This window comes from Xiphophorus maculatus, chromosome 2, assembly GCF_002775205.1.
Source record: "Xiphophorus maculatus strain JP 163 A chromosome 2, X_maculatus-5.0-male, whole genome shotgun sequence".
Taxonomy (NCBI): Eukaryota; Metazoa; Chordata; class Actinopteri; order Cyprinodontiformes; family Poeciliidae; genus Xiphophorus; species Xiphophorus maculatus.
In genome coordinates, this window is record NC_036444.1 from 21,298,341 (window position 1) to 21,324,880 (window position 26,540).

The following is a 26,540-nucleotide window of genomic DNA, read 5'->3' on the forward strand; positions in this document are numbered from 1 at the left end:
GTGACATAGTAACTTTTAGGTATTTTCTGACTGAACCCTCACTGGTCTAGGCCAATCAAGCTTAAAATTGCCAGATTTTGAGCACCATGTGATTTATCAGTGCATTTCTAGGAAATACAAAATGGACACTTCACCTAATACTGCTGAGAAAATTAGATTCAGGGCTTTTAAAATACTTTGTTGCAATTTAGCAGTTATACAAACTATTTTATGTCATTTGCAGATATAAAACACAAATGTATAACATATTAGGGGGGAAGAAAAATCTCTTCCATTTCTCACCACTGGTATTATTCCTGATTGTTTCCTTCAACAATAGTAAAAAAAAAACTACAATTTGATTTGCTCACAGTTTGAAAGGACTATTGTTTGTCTAAAATTGGATGGTGAGTCCTTTTGGAAAGCAGCGAAGGGAAAATAATTTGTATTCACCTGCTGTATCTGAAAAGAGCTGGGGAGGGGCCAGGGGAAAGAGAAAGGGGCTGTTACATAGTGCTTCCTTTATGTGATAATGGATTGCTCTGACATTCACCCACATTGTGGTGTGGTGTGTCCATCAGGAAGTGCTCTAACTTGTGGGATGAAGGGGAAATTAGCAACAAATGCCTTTAAAGACACCTATATTGCCAAATCAGATTTCAAACAACAGTTTCAATTGGTTTTGTTTGTTGATATCAGAAGACCAAGGTGGATCTCACATTCCACAAATGCATCTTGTCATTCCTGTTGCTAGCAAATTAATTACCTTTTTCTATCTTTCTCTCTTTTTTCCATACCCTTGTGGTCTCTTTTATTGGCCCAGCTGGGCAACTGGATTCTTCAGGCAGGAATACAAAAGACACAAAGTAAAACCCAGGACAGGCAGTAATGAGCAACTCCTCTTACAGTGTTACATATGGACCTGCCATGATGTGGGGAAACCTTCTGGAGACAATGGAGGGGTTTAAGAGGTCTCTAGTTCTCTGAAGCCCGCTTTGATTGAGTTTCCTGGGACCAAGCTCCAGTGTTTGGGATGATTGTGGAGTGGGAGCTATAGGTCTGGAGGATTGGAGGGAGGGGAGGTGAAGACCCTCCTCCACGCTGACCTTTCACAGACACAGGTGGGGTGGAGTGGAAGGAGCTGTTGGAGGATGATGAGGAAGAGAGAACTGTAGGAGAGGCCTATTGTGCGGCGTGAATGTCGAGGTGCCACTCATCAGCCGTAAACAATGCTGGCTCCATACACCTGCAGCAGATTTTCTCACAGCTTACTTTCTCCTCAGCTTTGTGACACTTTCAGATTGCATGTTCTGGAACCATGAGGGGGTGGCAGATTGCCTGAGCACCCCGTCACTTTTCTTTTCTGATTTTGTAGCTGGATTTTGATTGACATCACTTAGTGCAATTTAGCTCTTTTTTGGCTGGAATCTGGACAGATATAAGTTGATATACAGTAAATAAGTACATAATATTCATTATATTTTGTGCTGATATAGCACCTTGTATAATTTTAAGGATTTTCTAATCTGATTACTTCCTTATCATATAGCAAACAGAAAACATTGTGCATTGCCGATTTTAAGGTGTTGTGCAAAAATGTTTTTTTATTATGATTGTTTGAATAGTATTGTATATTTTTATAAAGTCTGCAGTGAAAACACAAAGTCTCTCATACAACTGACTCTGTATAAGTTTCCTCACTCTTTTGAACTCACCCATAATCATTTTATTACAACTCACTTCCATTTCATACCAATGTCTCCCCAAAAAAACTTGCTAAGCCTAGTTGTTGGGGTTCTAGTGCAGTCATTCATCCAGCGGCCCGTCATGTTTTTGAGTTAATTCTTTTTAGAAGTTGACAGGAAATTTGAAAATATCACTTGATAATTATGTGTTATTGAAAGATTGGAAGATTAATACCTGAACACCAACTAAAAGGTCTTAAAAATGTTAACATTTTAAAAAGACTTGAATAAATGAGTAATCTTAGCCTGGTGGGGAAACAAGTAAAGCCTGGTGGCCCACCAGGCTTATAATGCACTGGGGGAAGCTATACATACCTATGAATAACAATATATATTTTTTAATGAAACCAACGGGTTTGTTATCAAGATGGCTGATTAAACTCTCTGCAGCATGCTTTTTATAAAATTTTAATTTTTATATTACATAGATTGAAAGCAGAATTCCAGTTTTATCCCAGGTTCCTGTAATTATTGTAGAATTAAAAACAAAAAACTTTAAACTATATAAAAATTAAAAAGAATCACTGCTTTGTATAAAGTTTAAAACCATTTTGATTTAATTATTTTACTTCATTTCACACAAAAGTTTCCATGAATATGGAAAGTAGCTTGTGTGCATGAGGAACCCAAAGGCCTCTCACTTACTTGTTTTCCCCACAACAACAAGGGAATAACTTCCACTGTCAAACATTGTGTGTTTTTCTGAAGCAAGACTTCAATAGAACGTTTGCTGAGGAGTGTAGAATGTTCTGCGGAGATGTGTCGAGGGAAAGAACAATAGCTGAGAAAAACAAGCAAACAAAAAAGCAATAAGGTGTTGAGTTGAATTAAAACTAATTGTGAAGCTTGCTGGAAATAATGGTTTTGCTGTTGCTCGTTGTTGGTTCCGAATGAGACCATATAGTTAAAAACCAATTAAAGAACTAAACTAAACTGTATGAGAAATAAATATTTAAAAATATAATCAAAAGCTTATTTCAGCTTATTTCAATCCCACAGTGTTTTGTATCTTTTTTTACATTTCATCCAGATGACCAGTTATACAAATTAACTTTTAGTACAGCCAATTGTTGCTTTCCTTTCTGAGGCATTGGGAGCAGTGGTTGCCATGGCTGTTGGCATAAAATCAGTATTGTTAAATGGACAATGATTAAAAAAATACATGAGATATTATTTTTCTGATACTTTCTTCAAGACATTCAACAGTCAGGAATTCATGTTGTTGCATATTCCTAATTTCTTCTTTAACCGTGTGATATCAGCCATCTTAGTAGAAGGATTTTGGGTTCTGAAATTGTCAACATATATGTTCTGTAAAGGTAAAGCAGTAGCTACTAATTTCTCACCGGTGAACTAAATGTTGCAGTTTGCACAGTTACTCCACAGTAACTGTTCATGCAGTGTTACTTCACGTTGCTGGCAGCTTTTGAAACAACACAAAGTGCAGAAAGCTATAATAGCCAATCATTCACTGCCTGCACACTGGATCAGCACAATTCATCAGCCAATATACAATTGTGTTGTTCCAGAAAGACTTTTTTTTTTCCATTTACTGGTAACTCATATGATTCCCATAGACAGCTTTGTTGTGTCTCTCTTCCTGACATGGCCCACAGGAGTCTGGTTGCAACAAAAACCTCACAGCTTCTAGTTTGCTTGAGTCTGTGGTGAGCACGTCCTGCACTTCCTGTATAACAGACTCTTTTTGTAGCGCCCTGACTTTAAGCTCCGTATAAACTCCACATATTGGCCCCTGTGTGGCAAGACCTTTCAGACGGAGAGTAAGCCATGTGGTAAAGATATGGTGCCAAACTGAGATTCTAATCATACATCTTTTGTTAGACGAAGAGGAGGTAGGGAGAGGGTTTTTTTTTTCCTTTTTTTTGACCAAGCAGATAAAAACAGAAGAGTTTCTGTTCTGTGTTAATCCTTTGCTGAAAATGGTTTTGTTTCTTTGTCCCTCTTTTTTCTACATATGTGTATTTGGTGACAGAGTTGACATCTTTTTGTGTGGGTATGGCTCTAAAAGCATTAGGAGAATTGCCATGGATACAGAGTGCCCTTTGGAGTGTAATTTTGCACTCATCCAGCTTGCCAAAATTGGATTGGAGTATCTATGTTTAGCTTGCAAACACTTTCTACCATTTGCCGATCTGTTAAACCAAAGAAATGGATCGCAAATTAGATTGCATATTATGCATGGAAGTTTCTTTCTGTTGTCTTAAAGGATTTGCATGTTTTCTAAGAGGAGATTAGTTTTATGTAAACTTTTTGATTTTTGAAATTGTTAGATTTCAGTAGCTGAAGTGTGTCTTGCGATGTTGTGTGCAGAGGATTTTGAGAGTTTTTTTTAGCTATTCAAGAAGCCAGTCACCATGCATCCCTCTCACTCTCCTGCATTTGTTTAGCACAATGAATGTCTGCTCAGCATATGAATGGCTTCGCCCATAACAGTCATGTGAGAGGGCAAGCAAACTTGAGCTCTGTCCATAATGTCGTCTTCTGGTTTAGTGTGAGAAAAACTATGATGAATGTCAAAATGTGGATGCCTATGCAAATACAGAAGATGAAAGCATACACAAACTATGACAAGCAAAAGGCTTTGGGCGCACCAAATAATACCATAAAAAAACAAACAAAGAAAGTATTGGCTAATTAGCTTGGTGGTTCGACAGCCTTCCTATGTTTTGAATTATAAGGCAGTGAAAGAATTAAAAGACCAATGAATATCATAGAAAGACAAAGTTAGACTGTCATACAATACTGATATAAAATCAGGGATCTGAAATTCCCCCTGTTCATTTAATGCTTTGCTTCTAAGGTAGCATTCTTTCTTTTAATCTGTAAAGTTGTGTTGATCAGCAGTTCGTCAGGCTTTCAGAAGGTCTTTTGAAGTCTTTCTTTGAGCTTTGGCTGCATTTTTACTGATCTCTGTCCAAGACCTACACCTGCAGTGTTTACTTTACTTAATCAAAAAAAGAAAAGACGACAAATAAAAGACAAAATTTTTGAGAAACTTTTAAGCAGACTCAATTTGTGAAGTCATGTCTTAGTTGAGTGAATGCCAAGTTTCAGCTAACAGCTGATATATGGGGAAGTGTCAAAAAATAGGCCACTGTTAATTTCAATGAAATAGCACACACTGATCGGTTTCTGACCCTCTGAATCTATTACATTCAGAAGCATTGACAATTATGGTAAAATTATCCACAGGTAAAGTCTTGTAATCCATTGCACTGTCTCTTAGAAAACCTGGATAACTGTTGCCCAACAACACCAGGACGGGAATAATGTCTAGCGACTTGAAAACAAAATGTAAGTTCCTGATGACTTTCAAACAATTCTGGCAACCAGATTGCAGAAAACTTCAGGCCGTCAGTGCAACCTCAAGAAATTACTTTGCAATGACATGATCTTTTTCCCCGCCAATCATAAGATGAAAGCATAATTCCTCTTCTCCCAAGAAGCCGAACAGGCCAGCATCCCTCTGTTAACACCATCTCATGTAGAGCTGCTGCACCCATCTGCATGCTAAAAAGAGACCCTCTCAGAAGCACCGGCGCCATTGCTGATTAGCATTTGGACACAGGGGACAGGGAGCAAATCCTGGAGTGTTGTTGCTGTGTATGTGGAGGCAGCTCTGTGAATGCCAATGGGCAGTGCGCTGAAAGGAGGGGAACTAAACAAATTGCCGGACATGTTGCATTAGCACCAGATGTCAAACAGAGCCAAGAGATGTTTTGTGTCAAAATCTGGGGAGGTTCTGTAGTGCTTCTACGAAGCTCGTGTGTGACAGTTTTGAAGATGCCACGTTGTCTTCATGTTTGGTTTGCAGTAGCTTGAAATAAAAAAAAAAAACACTAGAGCATGCGGTTCCCATGATGACAGCCAATTTTCATTGGCAGCAAGAATACTGGGGAAAGAAATAGTGATGCATAAATTATGGTTGCCTTGCCTTGAAGGCTCCCAACAAGTATACAGCTGTGTGAATGCAATACCTCTTCCACCAGAACTCTACCATTCTTAATACACCTGTGTTCAGGGGGGAAAAGTTTTTTTTTTACTGCTTGTTAAAGGCTTGAGAAGCTTTTATTATCATCAAAGTGCATATTGGATTTTGTATTTACTCTGTTTGACTGATGGAGCCCACATCACGGGCAAAAATTAAATGCTGATCATGTTGTTCTCAGACAAAAGCTTTGATGTACAAACAAAGTGTATGGGATCTCTTTACATAAAAGCCCTTGCTGCTTTGAACTGCATTGTTCACCTAAAATGAAAAAGCTGAAAGAGGAGAACAGAAACAAAGTACAGTATTTAAAGAGGAGCCAATGGCTGATGTCTCATTGTCTCGCATTGTACAGTGCCGATAAAAGGTCCGGCTTCATTTCTGAACTGTGAGGTCTGCCCTGAACAACAGGATGTCAGTTCATATGTTAACCACACCAATTATTTGCATATGGTTTCCCAATTATAAAGGCTAATGAGAAGATTAGGGGAAACCCGCACCGAAGCCGGCTTGTGGAATTTCCATTGTGATCAAGCAGTGGCTCATAGAAGGGCGTACGAGAGCCAATGAATGCCAAGCTTCTTGCGTCCTCCACCGTAATTCACAATCCTACTCATAAAGAAAACCTCAGCGTACAGTTCACCACCTGTTTTTGTTTTTTTTTCATGATCAGCAAAGAACCTTCCAGAGCCAAACATTTTAAGAAACCTTCCTCTTCCTCCTCCTCTTGGCTGCTTAATGGCACAGAAAACTATGTGCGGTACTTGGCATGAATAGGCACATCCTCGGAAAAAATAAACTCTTCCAGGCGTTTCCATTTTCTCCTCTTCACTTTCCAGCGTATATGAAGCCATTCTAGTCATTATAACCTCCCCATTCAGACGCCTGTAGGGGATCCCTGCTGCTCCATTAAGGCCATACCAAGCTTCACAAACTCTGATTGCAGGAGCCATCAATAGTGCTGATTATGGGAGTTAATTAGGATGCCTGGCATGAGAGAATGTCACGTTTTTTTCTTTTTGTTTTTAAATCAGAGATGTTAAATTTATGGACCGCTGATGCTGCAGTAGTAAGTCTGGTAAGGTTGCGTCACTGCTGTGTGGCGCAGATAATAGCGGCATCTTTGCTAGAGGTTAGCATATAGCACAAATATATTGTATTAGCTGTGTGTTCTTGCAGGATCAAAGTTGGGACTTTTCCCTGATGACTGCTTTTCCTTTACACTGTCATTCTCAGTCCTTGAGCCCCTGACACCTCCATTTGTGTGTTCAAACGAGTGTGTGTACTTTTGAGACGTGCACAAAACCAATTAGTTTTGGGATGTTGAAGTAGTTGGCTGTGGCAAAATGACAATGGAGTAACTGAAGAGGCCGACAGAATGAGAGGCCAGGCAGCTGAATGCAGCTCTGGCAGAAGAGAGTGTTTCCTTCACTGGCAAAATAAGTCAGGCCTGTATGAAGGTGTTTTCACATAGCGCTATACAGTAATGAACATGGCAGTCTTTCAGTTGTCTGACATTAATTATAATTAGGTTTTTGGTTGCTGAGTGTTATTTAGGTTTACCTTACTTCAGATCTTGTCAGTTTGTAAATTATGAACATGTTTAGATTTTAATCCTGCAGCTTTTCCATTCAGTTTCTGATTAATATTTTGTACTCTTTTTTTTTTAAATCCCTAATAGCAAACAGTCTAAGTGAGTTACGAATATTAGGCTAATCTGAAGTTAAACAAATATTATCATGCTTGTATAGCTCTAAGTTCAGTAAAATAACAAACTATTTAATTAGTGCCATGAATCAGTTACCGATGAAGAACTCTCTTCCTACTTTACAGTGATATAATTAATCCAAACCAAACTTTTTGAAGGTTGGCCTCAATATGCTGCTTGTTAATTCAATTTCAACATGTTAATTTTAATTTAACTCAACCCAAAAAGATGCATATCTGTGCCATTTGTTAAACACACACTTATCAGTCAAATTTTACTTATTCTTTTATTCAAACCTTCTTTAACTTGATAATCAATCGGAAGGTGTAGTTACAGTAGCATTTCTAAGAGATTTTATTTTATTGAAACGATAATCTCCCACTCCTTCTTGTTCCAAATAGCCAACCCTGAGTCAATGTTTAACATTGGATCAAGATGTTCTTGTTTTAAACTACCTAAGAAATTTAACAGTAAATCAATGTGATCTCTTGCTGTGAATCTCAAGTGCAAATGACTGCAAAAGGGATTGAGTTTAAACCCAAACTTCTACTTAAAAGCAGTGCAATGTCCAAATTTATATAAAGGATACCCAGGTTTATGGGAAATAAAATGAATACCAAAGCAATCCACAAACAGTAAAAATCTTCAATGCTAATTAGTCCCAGAAGCTGTGTTGTTTAAACGCGGTGCATGCATGTGTGGGATTTGAAAACAAAACAGCATCTGTGATGACTAAAAAAAAAAAAATCCTTGTTTCATTCACTCATGTGGAAAAAGAAGCTTTGGAATGAGACAGTTTCCACTTTAATGAAGAATATAAACTTAAGTAGCAGAAGTTCATTCGAAGGAGCATTTAGCTGTTAAAATTTTTTTTTTGACAAAACAGAAAAGTTTATAAAGGCATTATGTGTGCAGACTTTGACCTGGAATCTGTCAAAATTACCTTTTTGTTTTCACTGTATTGAACTTACCAAGTGACTTAATAGCTGGGTTTATCATGATCTAAGCCTAATCTATTTGATAGATAGCTTTTAAAAAAACATCAGCGAATCTGTCATTACTAACCTATCATGCTTCTTTCTAAGAGGCCATTTCCTGTTCGATTTTATCAGTCGCCTGACAGCTTTTGGCACACCACCCTAAACAGTACTTTAGATTTATCTTTGCCTCAGCAAGAGCGTTATTGACTTTGGCTTTCCTGTCTGTCAGCAAGGGATGCTTATGAGCTTTTAACAATAGAGGCAGATATTTGTGTCTCCTATAAGAAGCATATATCTAGCTTTTGTCTTTTGTCTTGCTCTAATTTACTGCAAACTGTATTGGTGGAGTGAAGGTGTAAGAATTAACAACACGAATCCTTTATGATTTCATGTGAACAGCGTAAAGTCGGGCTCTTTTTTTCTGGCTGCTTTGTTGGTCTTAAGAGCCCCACTAGAATTTCCACTGCTGTCCCACTGTGACAGGGATGTGAATGGTTGGCTCCATATCACTGCAGCTCACAGGGATAATTATATCACACACACACAAACTGTACGAGGACAGTCACACGCTCCTGGAAGTACAGACTCTGCACATGAAGACTAAAACATGCTGACCGGCTGGAGCTGACTGCTACACCTCATTAAATTGGGAAATGAATCCTGGACAGAGTGCTGGCTCCATTTCAGATAAGCTTGAGGTGTTTTAGGATTCAACACATAAGTTACTATGGCTGATTTTTGTTGCCAATTCTGATTTCCGATTTATCACTGTATATCAAATCTACATACAGATGCAATGGGTGCAACATCAGAAATTACAAATCTTTGATGACATTTTCGGGGCTTATATTTAAGCTGAATGTGAACATCAGTTGAGTGGACTCATTGCCCTTGATACCCAAACATAAAACAGATGTGGGTGGCTTAAATACTTAATGGTAGTGGTAGGGAATCATGATGATGAAAACAAAAGAAAACTAAGCAAAATGTGGGCGCTGCTAATACTGTCACTGCTACATAAACTAACTATGTCTTAATTGGATATTTTCCTAATACGTTGCAGCTTTAATGAGATCATAAACTAAAGTCATGTGGCCAAACCAACATTTTGAACTTCTTCTACTTTTTTTTGTCTGTTCCTTTGAGAAAGTACATCCTCACTGAAACCTTTGGATTTCAAACAGGTTGCTGATGTTTGCAAATCCAGCATGTTCAATAGAGGGCAGAGTTAAAACACAGCAACTTTGCTACATCTGTTCAACCTTGCTATATGATGAAAGATATTCTCTTTCTTGCTCTTTTGAAGCCTGAATATGTCTTAACAGAAAATGCATGTTTCCTTTAAAAGGCTTCCTACAACTTTCATGCTTCCTCTGACTTTGCTTTTAAGCAGTTAATTTTAATCCCTTTTCTCTCAGCTATAGTGCATTCACTGATCATAAAAAGATTGGATTTTTGAGTTCCTGGAACAGCCAGTCACCAGCCAGGACCAGTAAGGCTGAAAACCATTTCATTCCAGGAACCAGCAGATTTTCTTGTTTATTTATTTAGTTTTTCTTACAATTTTTACAGAAATAATTGCTCACATCCAAGTCCGACTTTTAACCATCTTCATTAATGAAATACTTGTAAATCACCTCTGATTTTAACTTTCTCACGGCACATTGAAAATAAATATTGAAGGATGGAGTGTGTTCAGGTTGTGCAATCCTGCCTGCAGCCTTCAAAAGGGGCTGGATGAAAAGCTGCTCCTTATCTTTGTGTGTGAAATCCCAAGCCAGACCTACCTTTTTGTGAACACAGCGCTGTGATTGGCTGAGCTGGGCGAATAATACACAGCTTCCCAAGAGAGTTGTAGTGGAAGCCCAAGGTAACAAGTTACCAGACACCAGCTTTGGGGGCCATAACTGTATCATGACCCTGGGGCAGCGCTAACGAGCACATTCACTCCCCAGGGAGGACCATTCCCAAATCCAGGTCTGACTGACTTACTGTGTTGCCTCTGGTACCAGACTCAACTTCCACCACCTCCTCATCTAAAACCTTGTTCTGTCAGCCCGGAGGGCAAGACAGCTACACACATCTACAGCTCTGCCTCTAAAAGGCTCCATTAGATTCTTTCATGTTGTAACCATCATTAAAATCCCAAATTTGCTAATGTGCTTTTGTGATAGTTGAGAAAATGAGCCTGCCCGAGATCTAATTGAAGCTGTGACATTTTAATACCAGACTAGTGAATGCCTTGGGTGCGACATGCAGGAAGGAAAGATTAAAAACAGGTCTCTCTGCAGTCATTAAAAGATAGAAAATGACTCCTTTTTACGCGCTTTCTTTATTCTCCTCTGAGAACAGCACCCTTACTCATACAAAATACTGATGAGCTCCTTGCAATAACTTTGAATAAAATTAGAGATGTACTGTTCAAAATTTGATAGCCAATTTCCTATCTCCGGTTTTTGTAAAGCTTTGACCTGGTGATTAACTTTCAGTAGCTATGATATTAGAAGATGTAAGACTAGCATTCAAAATATATTTGTTCAGCCTTAAACGCACTAACTGGACTAACTGATTTCACATTTTAAATGACTAATCTATTTCACCTATTTGTTATGTTAGTGCTTAGCATCCTAAATTCTAGTGTTGCTAAAATAGCTGCAATTATTGATCCTTATCTCAAATCAGATTTCCAAAATGCTGCAAGTTTCATGACACACTGAGGTTGATAGTTCAAAGAACAAAACAACTTGCTGCACCTTTTTCACCCTTCCTGTTATCTGCTGAAATTCTTGCTCTCTTTCGCAGCCTGAATAAACTGTAAACATGTCCTCATACAGTTCAGTCCAAGGTTATGAATGTCTTTATCCACTTTTGGTTTTTTATAGTAAATTAGATGAGCAGCTTTCAAAAGATAACATCATAAAACCACATCATAAAAGGAGAATCAATATTGAAATTTTTTTGTTGTACTTACAATTGAATGGAAAAAGATGTTATTATGTAATTGTTTTACCCTTTTCAATAATAAGTGAAAAGAAATATAAAAAAATTATCTTTAGTGTTTAAATCCAAGTCTTTCAGGTTTGATACCTTCCTTTCCATCACACTAATCCTTAGTTCCTTCCAATGACTCTCTATCTGATTCAATTCTGGATTGACTAGAACATTGCCCAATGTTAATGCCACTTCCAGTCAGAAGCAACATGGTAAATGTGAAAGCTCACTTTAAGCCCAAATCTGCCAGGGGTGTGAATAATTTGGGGATTAACTGCGTATTACAGTTTCCTTCCACTTAGCTTCTTACGTCTCTCTACTTCCTCTGACTTTACTGTCACCTCACTAGCATTGAAACTTGCTGACTTTGAGCTGAAATTGAAGCGAGTTGTTGTCAGCTCGGTCCCGTAGAGCTTAAATATGATACATTCACAGATTACGGGAATTTCCTAGTTCCCGACCAGCCGATCACAATTAAAGTCCATTGAAAATCATCCAATTCTGGTCACCAACCAATTTCTCTGTCGTGCTTTTATAATAGCTTAGAAAATGAGTGTGTCTGTGCTGTAATTAAACTTGTAACATTTCAGTACTGGGCTGTCTTGCGTGAGACATGCAGGACGGAAAGATAAAAAAAAAACTGGTATTATCACTTTCATTAAAAGATAGAAAATTAATCTTTTTATTTTTTATCCAGTTAAATTGCAGCCACAGAGACTAAAGTCAACACGAGTGCAGTCAGGTCTACTTTAGTGCCTACTTGTTACCAATGCTTGTCTCACACTCGTTTTTTCATTCTCTTATTTTTTTGTGTGTTTTGCTGTTATTCTTTTTTTGCTTTGTCTCAAAGAACAATAGCATTTTTTGAAAGCTAATGTGACACCTTAATACCGCGTCTGTCTGCTAACACTAAAAAAACATAGAGAGAACATCGGTGTTGCTGTTTCTTTCTCCGTACAGTAAATGTATCATCTTGTCCAAAGGTTGTGTTGAAAGAAATTAATGTAAATAATGATTTATTAATCTCTTATTGCTTTGTTTAAAAGAAATTCAAACAAGTCACCCCGGCTGAACCTGTGATATCCGCACCATCTGTCTCCATTAAACAGCTATCAAACAGTCGTACCTGACATTTGCTGCTACAGCTGCTGTCTCGCGAAAGACTGATGGTCCAGTGTCAGAAATCTGACCTTGCCGCAGATCAATTTGCCTCAAGCCTAATCTGCCAGTCACTCACATTGATAAAACTGAGGGTGAAATGTGTTGGAATGAAAAGTATGTCCCCCTGTTCTGAACTTTAGCCGCGCCATCCGCTGGCGTTTGTAAATCGAAGCAGAGGCAAAGCCCTAATGGCGCAGCGTGATGAGTGCAGCGAGATGAGCCCGCGCGGCTTCCTGTCGATCCCTATTGGAATGCTCTACATCAAAAAGATAGCTCCCAGCAAAACACTGCACACACCAAGAGACATCGATCTGTAACCACAGAGTCAGTGTATGTAACTAGCTCGCTTGTTCCACCTCTGACCCTCCTGTGGATGCAGAGTAGAACAAACTCAGTGTTATGATTAATAGCTTCTGTCACTGGATGTGCTGTGAAATTCTTAGCTTTCATTTGATGTCTGAGATTCTCTTTCTCTGCTTTTCTTTTTCGCCTTGCAGTTGTGGAAGTGCCCTCAGTCTGTGATTGAGCAGCAGAGGGGCAAAGGCAGACCACAGTGACCCACAATAATGATGGAGATGAGGAGTTTGGAAGCAGCGCTGCTGGTGTTGATCCTGGGACACCTCGTCTCTGCTCTGGAGGTCCCATTAGACCGTAAGGGAACATATCATACCACATATCAGAAACCAGGAAAATGCTTAGGGTCTAAACCAGGGGTCTGCAACCTGCGGCTCCGGAGCCACATGTGTCTCTTTGGACCTTCAACAATGGCTCGTAATGCCTTAGGCTAAAAATGTTAAAGAACCAATTTATTTTTTAGGTTTTTATGGAAAACTTCACTAATTGCACTAAAAGGACCAGTAAGGTTTTTTTTATATATTTTTTTTATTTGACCTTTTTTCTGTGTATGTCAACTTATTAACTCACATGAAAAACAAAAATAAAAAGTGATTTTCAGCCCTCCAGGTTAAGACAGGCTTTGTTTCCAATATATCTGGTTTGAAATGTGACCATCACAGATGGCCCTTGTCCAACCAAGGAACAACCTCTTTTTCTCTAATCACTAATGTCTGCATCTCTTTACTGTCAAATTGTTTTTCTTGTTTGCTGATTCATTGGGGGAACCCACAAAAGTTCTTCCAGGATGTAAGTCACAAATAAATGCTTTGCTATTAATAAGTTTGCAATTTTTTTCTCTGTCCACATTTTGAGGATTTGTTTTGTTTTGAACCTGCTCAGTATTTATGCCTAGTTTATATTAGAAAGTTTGGAGTGCGATTTGGAGTGAAATTTTGCATGTATTTATTACTGTGCTTGCTTTCTTTTGTTTTGTGTGTTTCTACAGATGTGGAAGATTTTACATAGAAAAAGGCCACAAACAGCATGACTTGTTCAGTTATTTGTTTTGTCATAGTCCTTTAGTTGTCTCCCCAGCAGTGACAGGAATTCAGTAAGCATCACTAAAGAGAAACGCATCTTGGTGTTCTGCATGCTTTTGTCATTTTTTTGCCATTGCACAGATAAAAAGAGCTTTTTGTGTGTATGTCAGCACAAGCCCCTGTGTGGTTTTGGACACTGGTCACTTTCAGTGTGTTTGGTAATGACTGCTTGTGTGGTCGACACACAAGAAGAAAAATGGCTTCAGATTAAGCAGCAAAGGTCATGGTTAAACATTTTTCCTTCTTTCTGATCTCCATGTAGTGGCACAGCCTCCAACAATAACTCACCAGTCCCCAAAGGACTACATCGTGGATCCTCGAGAGAATATTATAATTCACTGTGAGGCGAAGGGGAAGCCGCATCCCAGGTAGGAAAAAGCCAAGTGCAGTTTAAAATTCAAGAAGTGTAAATACTCCTTTAGCTCTCAGACGTAAACAGTTCAAGCTCAAATAATTTTTCATTTTATTCCATCTCAATTTATTTGTAAGCACACTGCCCTTGCCACAGGCTAATTGTTACTAAGGCTTCTGATTTATCCAACTGCATTACTGCCTCTTACACAAACATTTATGCTTTTTTTTGTTCCTTAGTTCTAGTTCCTTAACCTTTGGTAACCTTAAGAAGGCAAACCAAAAGCAAGCACAGGGGCTTAGGAGTTTTAGTTTCTTGTTATTCAATTTAGACACTGATGTTTTACGTTTGGTTTCCACAAGTTAAAACCAAATGAGTTCATGTTCATAGTTCACTACTTCAACAACTTAAAATAATACCAGAGTCACAACATGAACCAGTTCTCATTTATTCATCATATGTGTGCTGATTAGCAAACTGATTATCAGCCTGATCTTCAATAGCTTATTTACCTCTTTGCTTAATCCTGTCATGTTGTGTTATTTAGTGTCAATAAACATAGCTATCACATATTTGTTGAGTCATATTTACTGACTCTTTTCATTGTCAGTAAATTAAAGAAAGATGAATTTTTGATTTTATAATTTCTCTATTGATACCATGTCTGTAGCTACAGCTACTTAAATTGCACTTCAAGCTCTTTGATCAAATTTTGATTTGCTAAAACATGTCTGCTGACAAAATCTTCACTCGCATAAATCAAAGATAACACCCATACTGTTACCTTGTTTATACTTACCGGTAAAATGGGTTGGAAACAAAAGTTAGAAGTGACTGAATGTCTTAAACTTTATCTACGTTCAACATTTCATGTCTGCTTTACCTCTATTGTTTCATTGATGCTTAGGGCATGAGCGTTCAGTTTATATTAAATCTAAAGCGAACAAGTTTCCCCAGAGTCAGATATGTGTGTGTAGTAGACAGAAGCTCCACCACACACACACACACACACCCGCACGCATACATGTAGCAGTCACCAAGTTCATGTCTTTGGAGGGAAATGTCAAGATGCTGCTCTGCATACAGAAGAAAATGTTTGTCCTAAAAGTCTGTAAGTTGACTGTTGTTGATGCCCAGGTTGAGTACGGTGCACTACATCGGGGACCGCTGTGCTCAGTTCCAGTTTGTCTATGAACATTGTTGTTAGGTTGAATCTTAGCCGCATTAGTACACAACACTGTACGTATGGAGGTAGGGAATGAACCAGCATATAGACAGACATTTAACGGTAAAGTAAAGAGGCTGCACTAGATCCATAAATGTCCAAATAAATAAATGTTATGTTCATGTTCAAAATTTTCCTTCCTTTTAAATTAATTTTAAGAAAATATTTTAAGTATATTACACTTTTTAGCCATTGAGGTGCCAGTAGAAATCTGGCAGAATTACCGCCTAAATAAGCCCCTATTCCTGCACCCTATCATAACTAAACTGGAAATAAATAGTTTCTTTATGGCCCTTATGTGTAATATTTAATTTATATATTTAACATTAAAGACTGTATTTTGGTACTGGTAACTATTTTCTATTTATTTTAATTTTATTTTTGTACAAATTAGTGATTGTGATTTAGGTGTTACTGATTGCGCCTCACTGGAAAGGTAGTCCTATTCATTTAAACATCCACTCATTCACAAAAACTACACTGGTTTTTCCTCACCAGCTTCTCCTGGACGAGAAATGGGACCCATTTTGACATTGAACAGGACGAAAGTGTCACCATGAGGCCTCACTCAGGGACTCTGGTGGTGGACATCAGCAGAGCAAGACCTGAACATTATGAGGGAGTGTTTCAGTGCACGGCGAGGAACAAACACGGATCTGCTGTGTCCAACAACATTGTCGTCAGACAGTCAAGTAAGTGTGGTATCCTGCTTCATTTCATTTAAGCCATTTTCTTGTCTTTCATTTCAAACATTAAATTCATGAAACATTCTGGATCATTTCCTCCTTTCTTTTCTTTTCTGTAAATTAAGTTGCGTTTTTCTTCCTAAGGCGGCTTATCGAAGGTAAAGCTTGCAAGTAGAGAAAATGCATGTTAGATTATATATTGAAATGCCCCATTGTATTTTTCCTCTTAGCTTTTCCACTATTTAGACATCATCCTCTCATCTTGCCTCATTGCTTCTGTCCATTATTAGCCAGCATTTTATGTCCAAATTGTGACAATACTCACCCTGTCATGTGCATGTCCATTTTCAACAATCCAGAGTCCCCCTTGTGGTCAAAGGAGAAAAACAAACCAATCGTGGTTCAGGAGGGTGTCTCCTTGGTGCTGCCATGCCGACCTCCAGCAGGACTTCCACCTCCCATCATATTCTGGATGGACAACAGTGAGCTGATACCAGTCATTTTGATTCATTTGGAATTTTCTTGGCTTAACGTGGGTTTTGTTTGTAATTGTTGTAGGTATAGTGCAGAGTTTGTGTTCTTACCATTATAGATTAACATCTACGTCAAGAAAAAAAAACTTGTCACAAAGACTGTGAAATGTACAAGAAACATGTAACGAAACACAATTTTGGGAGATCAGTGATCGGTGGATTTTTACATGTGAAGCCGAGCTTATCCACCGATATTGTCGACCTCGGCAAAGGTCTAAAAATCAACCACTGTGTTTTTCTTTTCTCCTGTGAGAGAGGTTTTGCTGGCAAACCGGCCAACCAGGTCATGTCTGCACATTTACAGCTAACAATAGTCAGCCCATTGTTGCCAATTCAGCAACTTTCTTGATATATTGAGCAACATTTCAGACAAAAAATGGCATCGGCCAAAATCGGAATCGGTAAGTTAAGCTTTTTAAAAGATCGGTATTTGGCGATCAGCCAGAGAACTGCTGTTAGGCACCCCTAACTATAACTGTAGCCAATAGTCAGTTGAAGAAACCAAATTTGTAAAGTCTTAAATTGAGCTCTTAGTGACAAATTCTGGTTGGTATTGATGCCAAAATGCTTTTGAAATGTCACCATTTCAGTTTCAACAACTTCAAAAATATTAATTTTACTGAGCCTAGTTAACTCTGCTAGTTAATAATATTAATAACCATTTTTTTTATTGCATATATGGACCAAGAACTTAAGTTGTGCTAATTTGAACTGAAGATCATATCCAAACTGGTGAAATTCAAAATGAGAATAGGGGTCCTAAAATTCAGCCCTGAGGGATTTATTTAGTGTATACTTCCTGAAGTCATAATGGATGTATATTTATATTGATATAATTTTCTCAGACTTCCAGAAGTTACCTCAGGGCAAGAGGGTGTCCCAGTCCTTGAATGGAGACCTGTACTTCTCCAACGTTCGCCGAGAGGATTCCAGGAATGACTACATCTGCTACGCTCGCTTCACACACACACAAACCATCCAGCAGAAACAGCCCATCACTGTCAAAGTGCTCAACCGTAAGTCTCTTCCTCCGTCTGTGATTCTCAGATTTAAAGATGTGGTTAAGATTTGCATGACTGAAAAAAAAAGGACAACAGAATTTATGTAATGCACGTGCACAAGAGGCGGTTATTTTTCAGCAGGACAGTATGTGCCAGGATGGCAGCGTGGGAGGGAAACCCTGCTTCCCGTCACAGATCCGATCCTCGGAGATGCTACTGTCGTCTGACTCAAAGACATATTGTCTGAGTTCTGGTTGTTCTCTAAGCTGTCTGCTAAGCAGCTTTTTACTGTCACTTCTGTGTGTCGTTTTTTTCTATACACTTTCTCCTCCAGCAACAAAGACTGCTCTGATCATTTTAACCTTTACAGCTGACATCATCAGAGACTGCATTACATATTCTGGCGATCATTCCCCATATAAATATTTCATGTTTTTTATGTTAGTTCTCATATTGCCCTCTGTTAGAAAAAGGATGTCCAAACATGTTTTTGTAATTGTCATGATTTAAAATCGTTGCATGTGTGATTTCTTTTGTTTTGTTTTGTTTGTTGTGTTACAGTGGATGCAATCAATGAAACACTGGCAGAATATTATAATGACACTGAATTGTTAAATGGTGAGTTTTTGGCTCTCTCCAGTGTTTAAATCCTCCCAACCCAGAGCTCCAGACTCTAGCTTTCACCCACTAACACCAACCAACCCTTCGACCCATTCATCCTTGGGGCTTTTTTTTGTCCAGAGGTTTGCTGGTTTCTTCCAGGGTGAGATCTAGCACCCCCTTGTGGTTATTCTTAAAGTAGAGCTCAAAACTGTAGCTTCCTCACTAACACTCTCCCACCTCAACCCCAAAAGTCACTCCTGCTTTATCCAACTGAACCCCGTTTCAAATGTACCTTTCCTTTGATTTCCTTCAATTACAGATGCATGCTGATTTCATTTTAGACTGAACTTAGTATTTAACATGTAACATCAACATTTATACAATTTACTTTTCAATAGTTTGAACTTGTAACTCACTATCTGAAATCAAGAAATATGTTGAAAATCGGCACCATGGGTGAGAACATGATCTCGGGAACTCTGCACTCTCTTTGCAGAACACAATATTTGTCCGCTATGAAAATAGTGATAGCAATGTCTCAAGTTGGAATGTGTGTTCATAATTGAAATATGGTGAATGGTGTAGCAGGGGGAAGGATAGAAGCTGTCTGAGAGGGGATCAGTTTGTAGACCTAACAGAGTAGCAACCTATCCATTAAAATGGTTTTACCTGTGACTCACCATGGTGGTGAATGACTGACTTGTGTCAAGAACTGTAATTCAGAAAACTCAAAATCTGGAAACACTCAGTTTAGAGAAGCATTCTTACTCCTGACACTCACGTTTTTCAAATCATCTGTCACCGGAATAGAGCCATTTAGTTTATTTTTTGTAAAACATTTTGACAGTGAATGGAAGCAGCTGAAAGTCTTTCTTTTCTTCACATAGACAGTCAGTGCTTCTGTGGATTTATGAGGAGCTGCACTCCACTAATGTTAAAAGAAATTATCATTAACATTATTTTATGGTAATGCTATTAGGGCATTACCATGTAAAATAATATTTTAGCAATCAAGTACTCTATAGAATATTTTTACAATTAATCAAGGAATTGGATCTCTCTCTCTCTTTCATTCCTACTGTTCGCTCCAAAACCGTGATGCGGTTCCATCAGCACAAAAGCTGTCATACTCCAGCCATCGCGCCGCAAAATTCAACAATCCTTATTTGTCCCCAAACCCTCATAAAGCGCCGCACAATTCACCACCATGCTGCTCGCACTTCACAACAATTCATAGGCGGAAGTAAAAGCGCTGCCCTCCACAGATAGTGATCCAGGCGGAATCGAGGTACTTGAATCACTCGAGGAATCGTTTCAGCCCTAAACTCTACACGAGTGGCTGAATTTTACTTACTCCTTCATAGAAGATCTGTGACAAAAGTCAGAGCGCTCATCCTTTCTTTAGCTAATCCTGCTGCTTCTATTTCCAGTAAACCTTTTCATTCTCTCATTGCTGATTTAATTCAAACTTTTTAATATTTCTATTGATATTATTTCCACCTTATTTCACTTGCTTATAAATAGTGTAAACTCTTTGAATGATGTAAATACTAAATCTGTTTTAATTTATTTATTTTCCTTAAAACAATCTTGGTAACTGACAGATTCTATTTTATGTTTATATTAGCTTATGTCAATTTTAGACATTAATTTACATAGTTATGCATGTTTCTTTTTTGCCTATAAACACCTTCAATACACGTAATAAAGAACCTGGAAATAAAAGCCACATTTACTGTAATAGAGTGGTTTGTTGCCCCCAGTGGTAGAAATACAGATATACACGTTCTAGGTATAGTTCTTAGTAGGCCAACTTATTAGATTGGGTTAGCCAGAAAAACTGTACTGAAGTAGCTGTTCTGTTCCTGCGTTCCACCATTAAAAGACTTCGTCTCCACATCCCTCTGCTTGTTCTTCCAACCCCAGAATATCACATTTACCAATAAAACATGAGTATTTTTGTGCAGAGATGGATACATTTCCGAGCAGATGGTTTGATTACACCACAGTATTGAAAGGTGAAGACTTAGAGAACATGAAGGGCATGATTTGCCTCAGTTCCTCTCTTTATTCTTGGCTGATGCCAGAGAGTTATTTTTTTTCCTCATTTTGACTCGGTATATCTGTGTGTGTAACTGCAGAGGCCCCAGTGGATGATAGGAAGCCAACCTTCCTCATCCCATCTGGCCACTCAAGCTACAAGATGGTGCTGAGGGGACACGTACTGGAGATGGAGTGCATTGCCGAAGGACTGTAAGTCAGAGAATGCGCCAGAATTAAATGTCTCAGCGCCTCGAGTAGCCGCCTGCTTGATCAAAACTCTCAAATCCAGGCCCACCCCTGAGGTATCCTGGACCAAAGTGAGCGGAGACCTACCCAGCAGGCGCACGTCCTTCCTTCACTTCAACAAGACCCTGCGGATTGTGAACGTGTCTGAATCGGATGAGGGAGATTACAGTTGCACAGCCAAGAACCAGCTCGGCTCTGCGCACCACATCATCAACGTCGAGGTCAAAGGTGTGTCTGCATCTGCTGTTCCCTGCTTTCTCTCTCTCCTTCTTCTTCTACCTTCCTCTCCTAATTGATTTATGCACAGATGCCATCAGGATTGTCTGTTCGGTAATTAATTCTCCGCTCTGTACTCCTTGCAGCTGCCCCTTATTGGATCAGTGGACCTCCAAAGAATCTTGTTCTGGCTCCAGGAGAGAATGGAGCGCTGACCTGCAGGGCCAGCGGCACACCCAAACCCTCCATCATATGGTCAATGAATGGTGACCGCATAGAGAGTAAGAGCAATTTGCTCCACTGTCAGAGATATATCCACTCTAACATCAAATATTCATCACAGCCTACATAAAGTTTGCTATATTCTATAACAACCCTGAAGATTTTCAGATAGTAAAAGTACAAACTTCTAGTGATTTTCTCTTTTGTGTGAAAATTCAGAGATTGCAAAGGATTTAACTTTTTTCTTGAAAAGGCTACTTAAAGATATTTGATAATATATTTTCTTTTTTATAAAAGTTGAATCTTGTGATTTTTAAGATAAAGAACTTTATTATTTAACTGCAGGCAGGCAGGAAACAGGACTTTGATTTGAAACACTTTAATGAAAAGTTATGTTTTGCACACCTAACCCACACACTACTAATATGTTTTTCAATCAGTCATCAAATTAGTCTGTTAATTGTCACCCTTACCTATTAGTCAATGGTTCCATGAAGATACAGGGGCACTCATGACAAATTAGTGGCTTTTATAAGCATTATTTGTTTAGCAAATTGTATATGACATTATACCAATGTACAGTGGATGACAGGATTAAAATCAAGTTTCAAGCCTTACTAAAAATAGACCATTAAGAATATAGGTCAAAAAAAGATGATGGTCACTAGTAATGGTGACATGGGTAGAGCTGCTATAGATTAACCTGGTTTTTATATATGCTTTAACAGCAGGAAAATGCTTATAATTTGTAAAGTGTTTTCAAACGTAAAGTTATGTATAAAAAAATGCAAAAAGATAGAAAAAATCATGTTATCATGTATTTCATTGACTGCTAGGAATACCATAAATCCCTACAGATGTCTCTCAATCATCTTACCACTCACTTCTGAAACACTACCTTTTGCTTTGACAGATTTACCTACAGATATCAGCAGAAAAGTGGAGGACGACACGATCATCTTCACTGACGTTCAGGTTGGATCCAGCGCTGTGTACCAGTGCAACATCTCAAACCCGTATGGTTACCTCCTCTCCAACGCTTTCGTCAACGTCCTACGTGAGTTTAGAACTCAACATCCATAATGGATTTTAATGCTATTTCCCATCCCTGGCATTTTGTGGACAGTAATAATCCATAAATACTCTGTGCTGACTCACTGCAGATGAGTCACCCAGAGTGCTGACGCCAGCCAACAAGATCTACCAGGTCATCGAAAATCGCCCAGCCCTCATGGACTGCTCTTCTTTTGGGTCACCCATTCCCAAAATTGAGTGGTGAGTTAAGAAACACTCAACAAAACTTTGCCATGTAATCTTTCCTGTAGCATAATACAAAGTTATTAACTCTTTGTGTCTTAGGTTTAAAGACAGCAGAGCCAGCACCCTGAATGGAGACCCTTACATCCTGCATGACAATGGTACTTTGGAGATTCAAGTAGCTCAGTCGCAGCACAAAGGCAAATACACCTGCATTGCCAGGAACTCGCTCGGAGCCTCTGAGAACCATGTTTACCTGCATATAAAAGGTGAGTTTGTACATTTGTTTGAAGATCTCTTAAATGATTACCCTACCATATACATCGGCTATATGCTTGCATTCTATTGGATTGATTCAATTAAATATGTCTGAATATTATTTGGACATGCTTGTCTTTAAAATTTATTGAGACGATTGTTGTGACTTTTTGCTACATAATAAACTGAATTAAATGGAATTTAATAATTCCAGACAAACTAATCTGGTATAAAAGCAAACCTATGACCTGTGATTTAAAGCTAGCACTTTACAACATCCTAACCGCATCATCTCTCTGATTAATATGGCGGTGGCGGCATTATACTGTGGGGTTGTGCCTCTACACAGGTCAAAATTTGACTGACATTCTGTGCCAAGTTTTGGAAGTTGATGTTCAGAGATGCTACCGCTACAATTTTATTGAACTTGAGCCATATTGCACAAATGGCAACCTCTACATGGTGTCTATCCTCATAGATGTGACGTTCTGATTGTAAAAAAGTATGATTCAACAAAGTATTGAGACAGGGACCCAGAAATCAAATGTATGCATAATTTTTAGATGTGTAAAACAAATAGTAATTCATTCTTTTATGTTCCTCCAAATTCACAATCATGATATTTTTGTTGGTTGGACTGTAACAAAACGGAAACGTAATGAAAATACTTCAAACATGGTAATTGTAACATGCACAGAATAACTAACACACTGAATATTTCTTAGCCAAAGATTTCTATGTTGGTTCCTCTGACCTTTTATTGACTAAAGTATTTACCAACCTTTACATGTGAAACTCTACTGAGGTTCAGATTTTTTATTAATCTTTGGCTTTCCTGTTCCATCAGAGCCCACCCGTATCCTAAAGCAACCGGTTGACACGGTGGTCCAAAGAGGCCGATCTGTGACGTTCGAGTGTACAATAAAACACGACAAGGATCTCTTACCCACTTTGATTTGGCTTAAAGATGATGAGGAGCTTCCTGACGATGAGCGGTTGGAGCTTTTTTAAATACCTGTGTTAAGTTCTTAAAATTAGTCAAATATCTGCAGTTGCACATAACTGAATGGATATTTTATTTTTGCAGATTCATTGTAGAGTCCAACAGCCTGTCTACTTCTGATGTGTCAGAGAGAGAATGGCTCAGAGATCATGGGGAGCTGCCTAACGATGATCGGTTGGAGCTTTTTTAAGTTACCTGTATTTAGTTCTCAAGACTAGACAAAATATCTGAACTTGTACATAACTGAATGGAGTTTTAATTTATTTATTTATTGCAGATTCATCGTAGAATTCAACAGCCTGTACATCACTGATGTGTCGGAGAGAGATGCAGGGGTGTACACATGCTACGTAAACACCACTCTGGACCAAGACTCGGTCACCGCTGAGCTGACTGTTGTTGGTATGCGACTCTAAACTTAATATTACAAGTTTGAAACATGAACGTTAAGAAAATGGCAGAGAGCTAGGTCTGCAGGATCATTTGATTCAACAGCCAGCTCTTTAGGACTAAGTGTGTCGGACAGAATTTAATCAGTGATCATGCTCTGTAGGTTGATGACCTTCTCTTAAGCAGCCTAATTATCATTCCTGTTTACTTATGGCTGATTTGACCACCAAACTTCTTATTTCAATGCCGCCCTCCAACCTCACAGAGACCACACCAGCTCCGGCTGTCATCCACGGTAAACCTGCAGCACGCACAAGCACCCAGACGTGCTTAGCTAGCATGCGTTTGTGTTGTTCGCTCGATGGTTTCAGTTTAATGCAGCATGCTTTGGCCCAGAAGAAGCCATTTGGATTGAACAGTCACAAAGTGTTGACATTTTCTTTATTTACATCTACCAGTTTGAGTTGCCTCATTATTTTTTGTGTGTGTTTTTCCGATCTGCCATTTTTGCAGAATCAATCGCATTGATGCCGTTTGTCTGCCGGCGTAAACATTTGGGAAAGGAGGAGCAACTTCCTCTTGTTTTTATATCAAAGCTAATTTCAGAGCAGATATAGTCCCTGAGCGCTTCTTGTGATATTTCATCATTGCTCATTCATTTGAAGCATGCGTTTCTTATCACTGTAACTTCACAATATGAGCATCTGTTCATTTTGTCTGATGAGCTCGAGATGAAGTGAAGACAGTCATTTCATCGCATGATGCAGCGTCTGCATGTGTTATTGTCATCAGTGGACCAAGCAAAAGAAATACATGAAAACATGCAAATAAATTGTTCTGCAACAGAGAGGCTTGCTTGGATAAAGCATCATGCCACAATCACCTGATTGTGGTGTTACTGTTAAATGTTCAAACTATAAATATATGTCTCTTCCTTTTGCTGTTTTTTCTTCCAGGGCGACCCGATCCCCCCACAGACCTGGAGTTGACAGACCAGAAAAAGAGGAGCATTCAGCTTACTTGGATCCCTGGGGAGGAACATAACAGCCCTATTCAGGGTATGTGTGGGTCTATGTCTTTATCAGTGATGTCAGTAACGCGTTACTGACGTCGGACCACTTATTTCAGTAACGAGTAATCTAACGTGTTGCTATTTCAAATCCAGTAGTCAAACTACAGTTACTTATCGAAATCACTTTGCGTTACTATTTTTTTGTAATTAAATTTTATTTCCTCTATGCGTCTTGGGGAGTGACCCCCGTTTCTATGCGACAGTTATCAGCAGGGACAGAAACATAAACAATGGAGGGAGATGCGCATTTTGTTGCTAGAAAACAGGAACTATTTTGAGTTTCGCTCGCCAAGTCCAATTATTACAAGCAGCTTTGGGCTTGTTTTTTTCTAGTCGCTTGTAGATTTAATGAGTCGCAGGTTGCGGTATTTGGCCTTACAAATAAGCAGACAGAAACCCCAGAATTTGTCTGATATCCAGTTAGTTTTAGTCAGGCTCTCCCTGTCCATCATTTCCTGGATGATCCCGCTGTGTCTTTGTTAATGTCAAGTTAATATATTACCTGTGAATGACGTCTAGCTTCGCGTTGCGCTCCAGAAAACTGCAAACATCGAGACTAATATGAACAGCGTAATACACGTGAAAACAGCCACGAATGAACGAGTCCGTAAAGTTGTGCAACTAAACACCATTATAATTCTTAATATTAAGATAAGTGTCACAAATCTGTGCAGCCATCTGCGCTGTGGAGCCACAGGAGGAGCACTGTGTGCTGTGACAGCAAATGCAGGGCCGTAACACAGAACCTGGACACTGGGGCATATTAGGGCTGGGAGGTCTAAAATCCTATTTATAGTTATCCAGACAATAGAAACACACAAAAACACACACAAATTAATAAAGTTTTTTTTGTACTGTTGTAACCATTAAACAACCTCCCCTTCAGTTCAACCTTATAAGTGGAGACACATTGCTGATGTTACTATTACAAAATAACTTACAATTAAGTTTTGGCAAATATCAATGTAATTTTCACAGGAGGCGGAGCGTTGTTATTAGCAGCTGCTGAAAGTATCTAAAAACGTAACTTTTAATGTAACTTAGTTACTTTCCAAATCAAGTAATCAGTAATCTAACTAAGTTACTTTTTCAAGGAGTAATCAGCAATCCGATTAAAGTTACTTTTTCAAAGTAACTACGCCATCACTGGTCTTTATACAGCTGTCTGTGTGTGTTTTATTTAACCTGCTTTTAATATTTGTTATGCTTATTGACTAGTCCCAAACTCCTTTTTTTGATAAACATCAGATAGATTTATAGGCTGAGGGACATTGGCTAAGTGTGGATCAGATTTACTAGTTAATAATGTTTTTAATGTTTTGTTACTCACAAGTTTGTGTTATTGGTTGGATGAAGCCATTTTGCCTTGTTACTTTGTTCCCTTTTTCTGTTTTTCTGAGTAAGATAAAATAGCTTTCACTGAT

At 38.6% G+C, this 26,540-nt stretch overlaps 1 protein-coding gene across 14 annotated transcripts in view; it reads left to right on the forward strand.

Moving 5' to 3' along the window:
- Positions 1 to 26,540, forward strand: part of LOC102235878 (neuronal cell adhesion molecule-like) — a 101,260-nt gene that overhangs the window by 55,831 nt on the left and 18,889 nt on the right. For 7 of the 14 annotated variants that reach the window (XM_023325792.1, XM_023325781.1, XM_023325770.1 and 4 more), the window contains 18 exons: positions 13,071 to 13,224; positions 13,705 to 13,716; positions 14,272 to 14,377; positions 16,085 to 16,278; positions 16,632 to 16,754; positions 17,651 to 17,821; positions 18,368 to 18,424; positions 20,551 to 20,662; positions 20,742 to 20,926; positions 21,061 to 21,195; positions 22,050 to 22,193; positions 22,300 to 22,411; positions 22,496 to 22,662; positions 23,499 to 23,646; positions 23,739 to 23,828; positions 23,932 to 24,056; positions 24,310 to 24,339; positions 25,001 to 25,102. In XM_023325792.1, the coding sequence (XP_023181560.1) occupies positions 13,140 to 13,224; positions 13,705 to 13,716; positions 14,272 to 14,377; positions 16,085 to 16,278; positions 16,632 to 16,754; positions 17,651 to 17,821; positions 18,368 to 18,424; positions 20,551 to 20,662; positions 20,742 to 20,926; positions 21,061 to 21,195; positions 22,050 to 22,193; positions 22,300 to 22,411; positions 22,496 to 22,662; positions 23,499 to 23,646; positions 23,739 to 23,828; positions 23,932 to 24,056; positions 24,310 to 24,339; positions 25,001 to 25,102 (2,098 nt within the window). In that variant the 5' untranslated portion in view covers positions 13,071 to 13,139. The remainder of the gene's footprint in view (positions 1 to 13,070; positions 13,225 to 13,704; positions 13,717 to 14,271; positions 14,378 to 16,084; positions 16,279 to 16,631; positions 16,755 to 17,650; positions 17,822 to 18,367; positions 18,425 to 20,550; positions 20,663 to 20,741; positions 20,927 to 21,060; positions 21,196 to 22,049; positions 22,194 to 22,299; positions 22,412 to 22,495; positions 22,663 to 23,498; positions 23,647 to 23,738; positions 23,829 to 23,931; positions 24,057 to 24,309; positions 24,340 to 25,000; positions 25,103 to 26,540) is intronic. The other 7 variants (XM_023325785.1, XM_023325791.1, XM_023325786.1 and 4 more) reach the window with 5 other exon arrangements.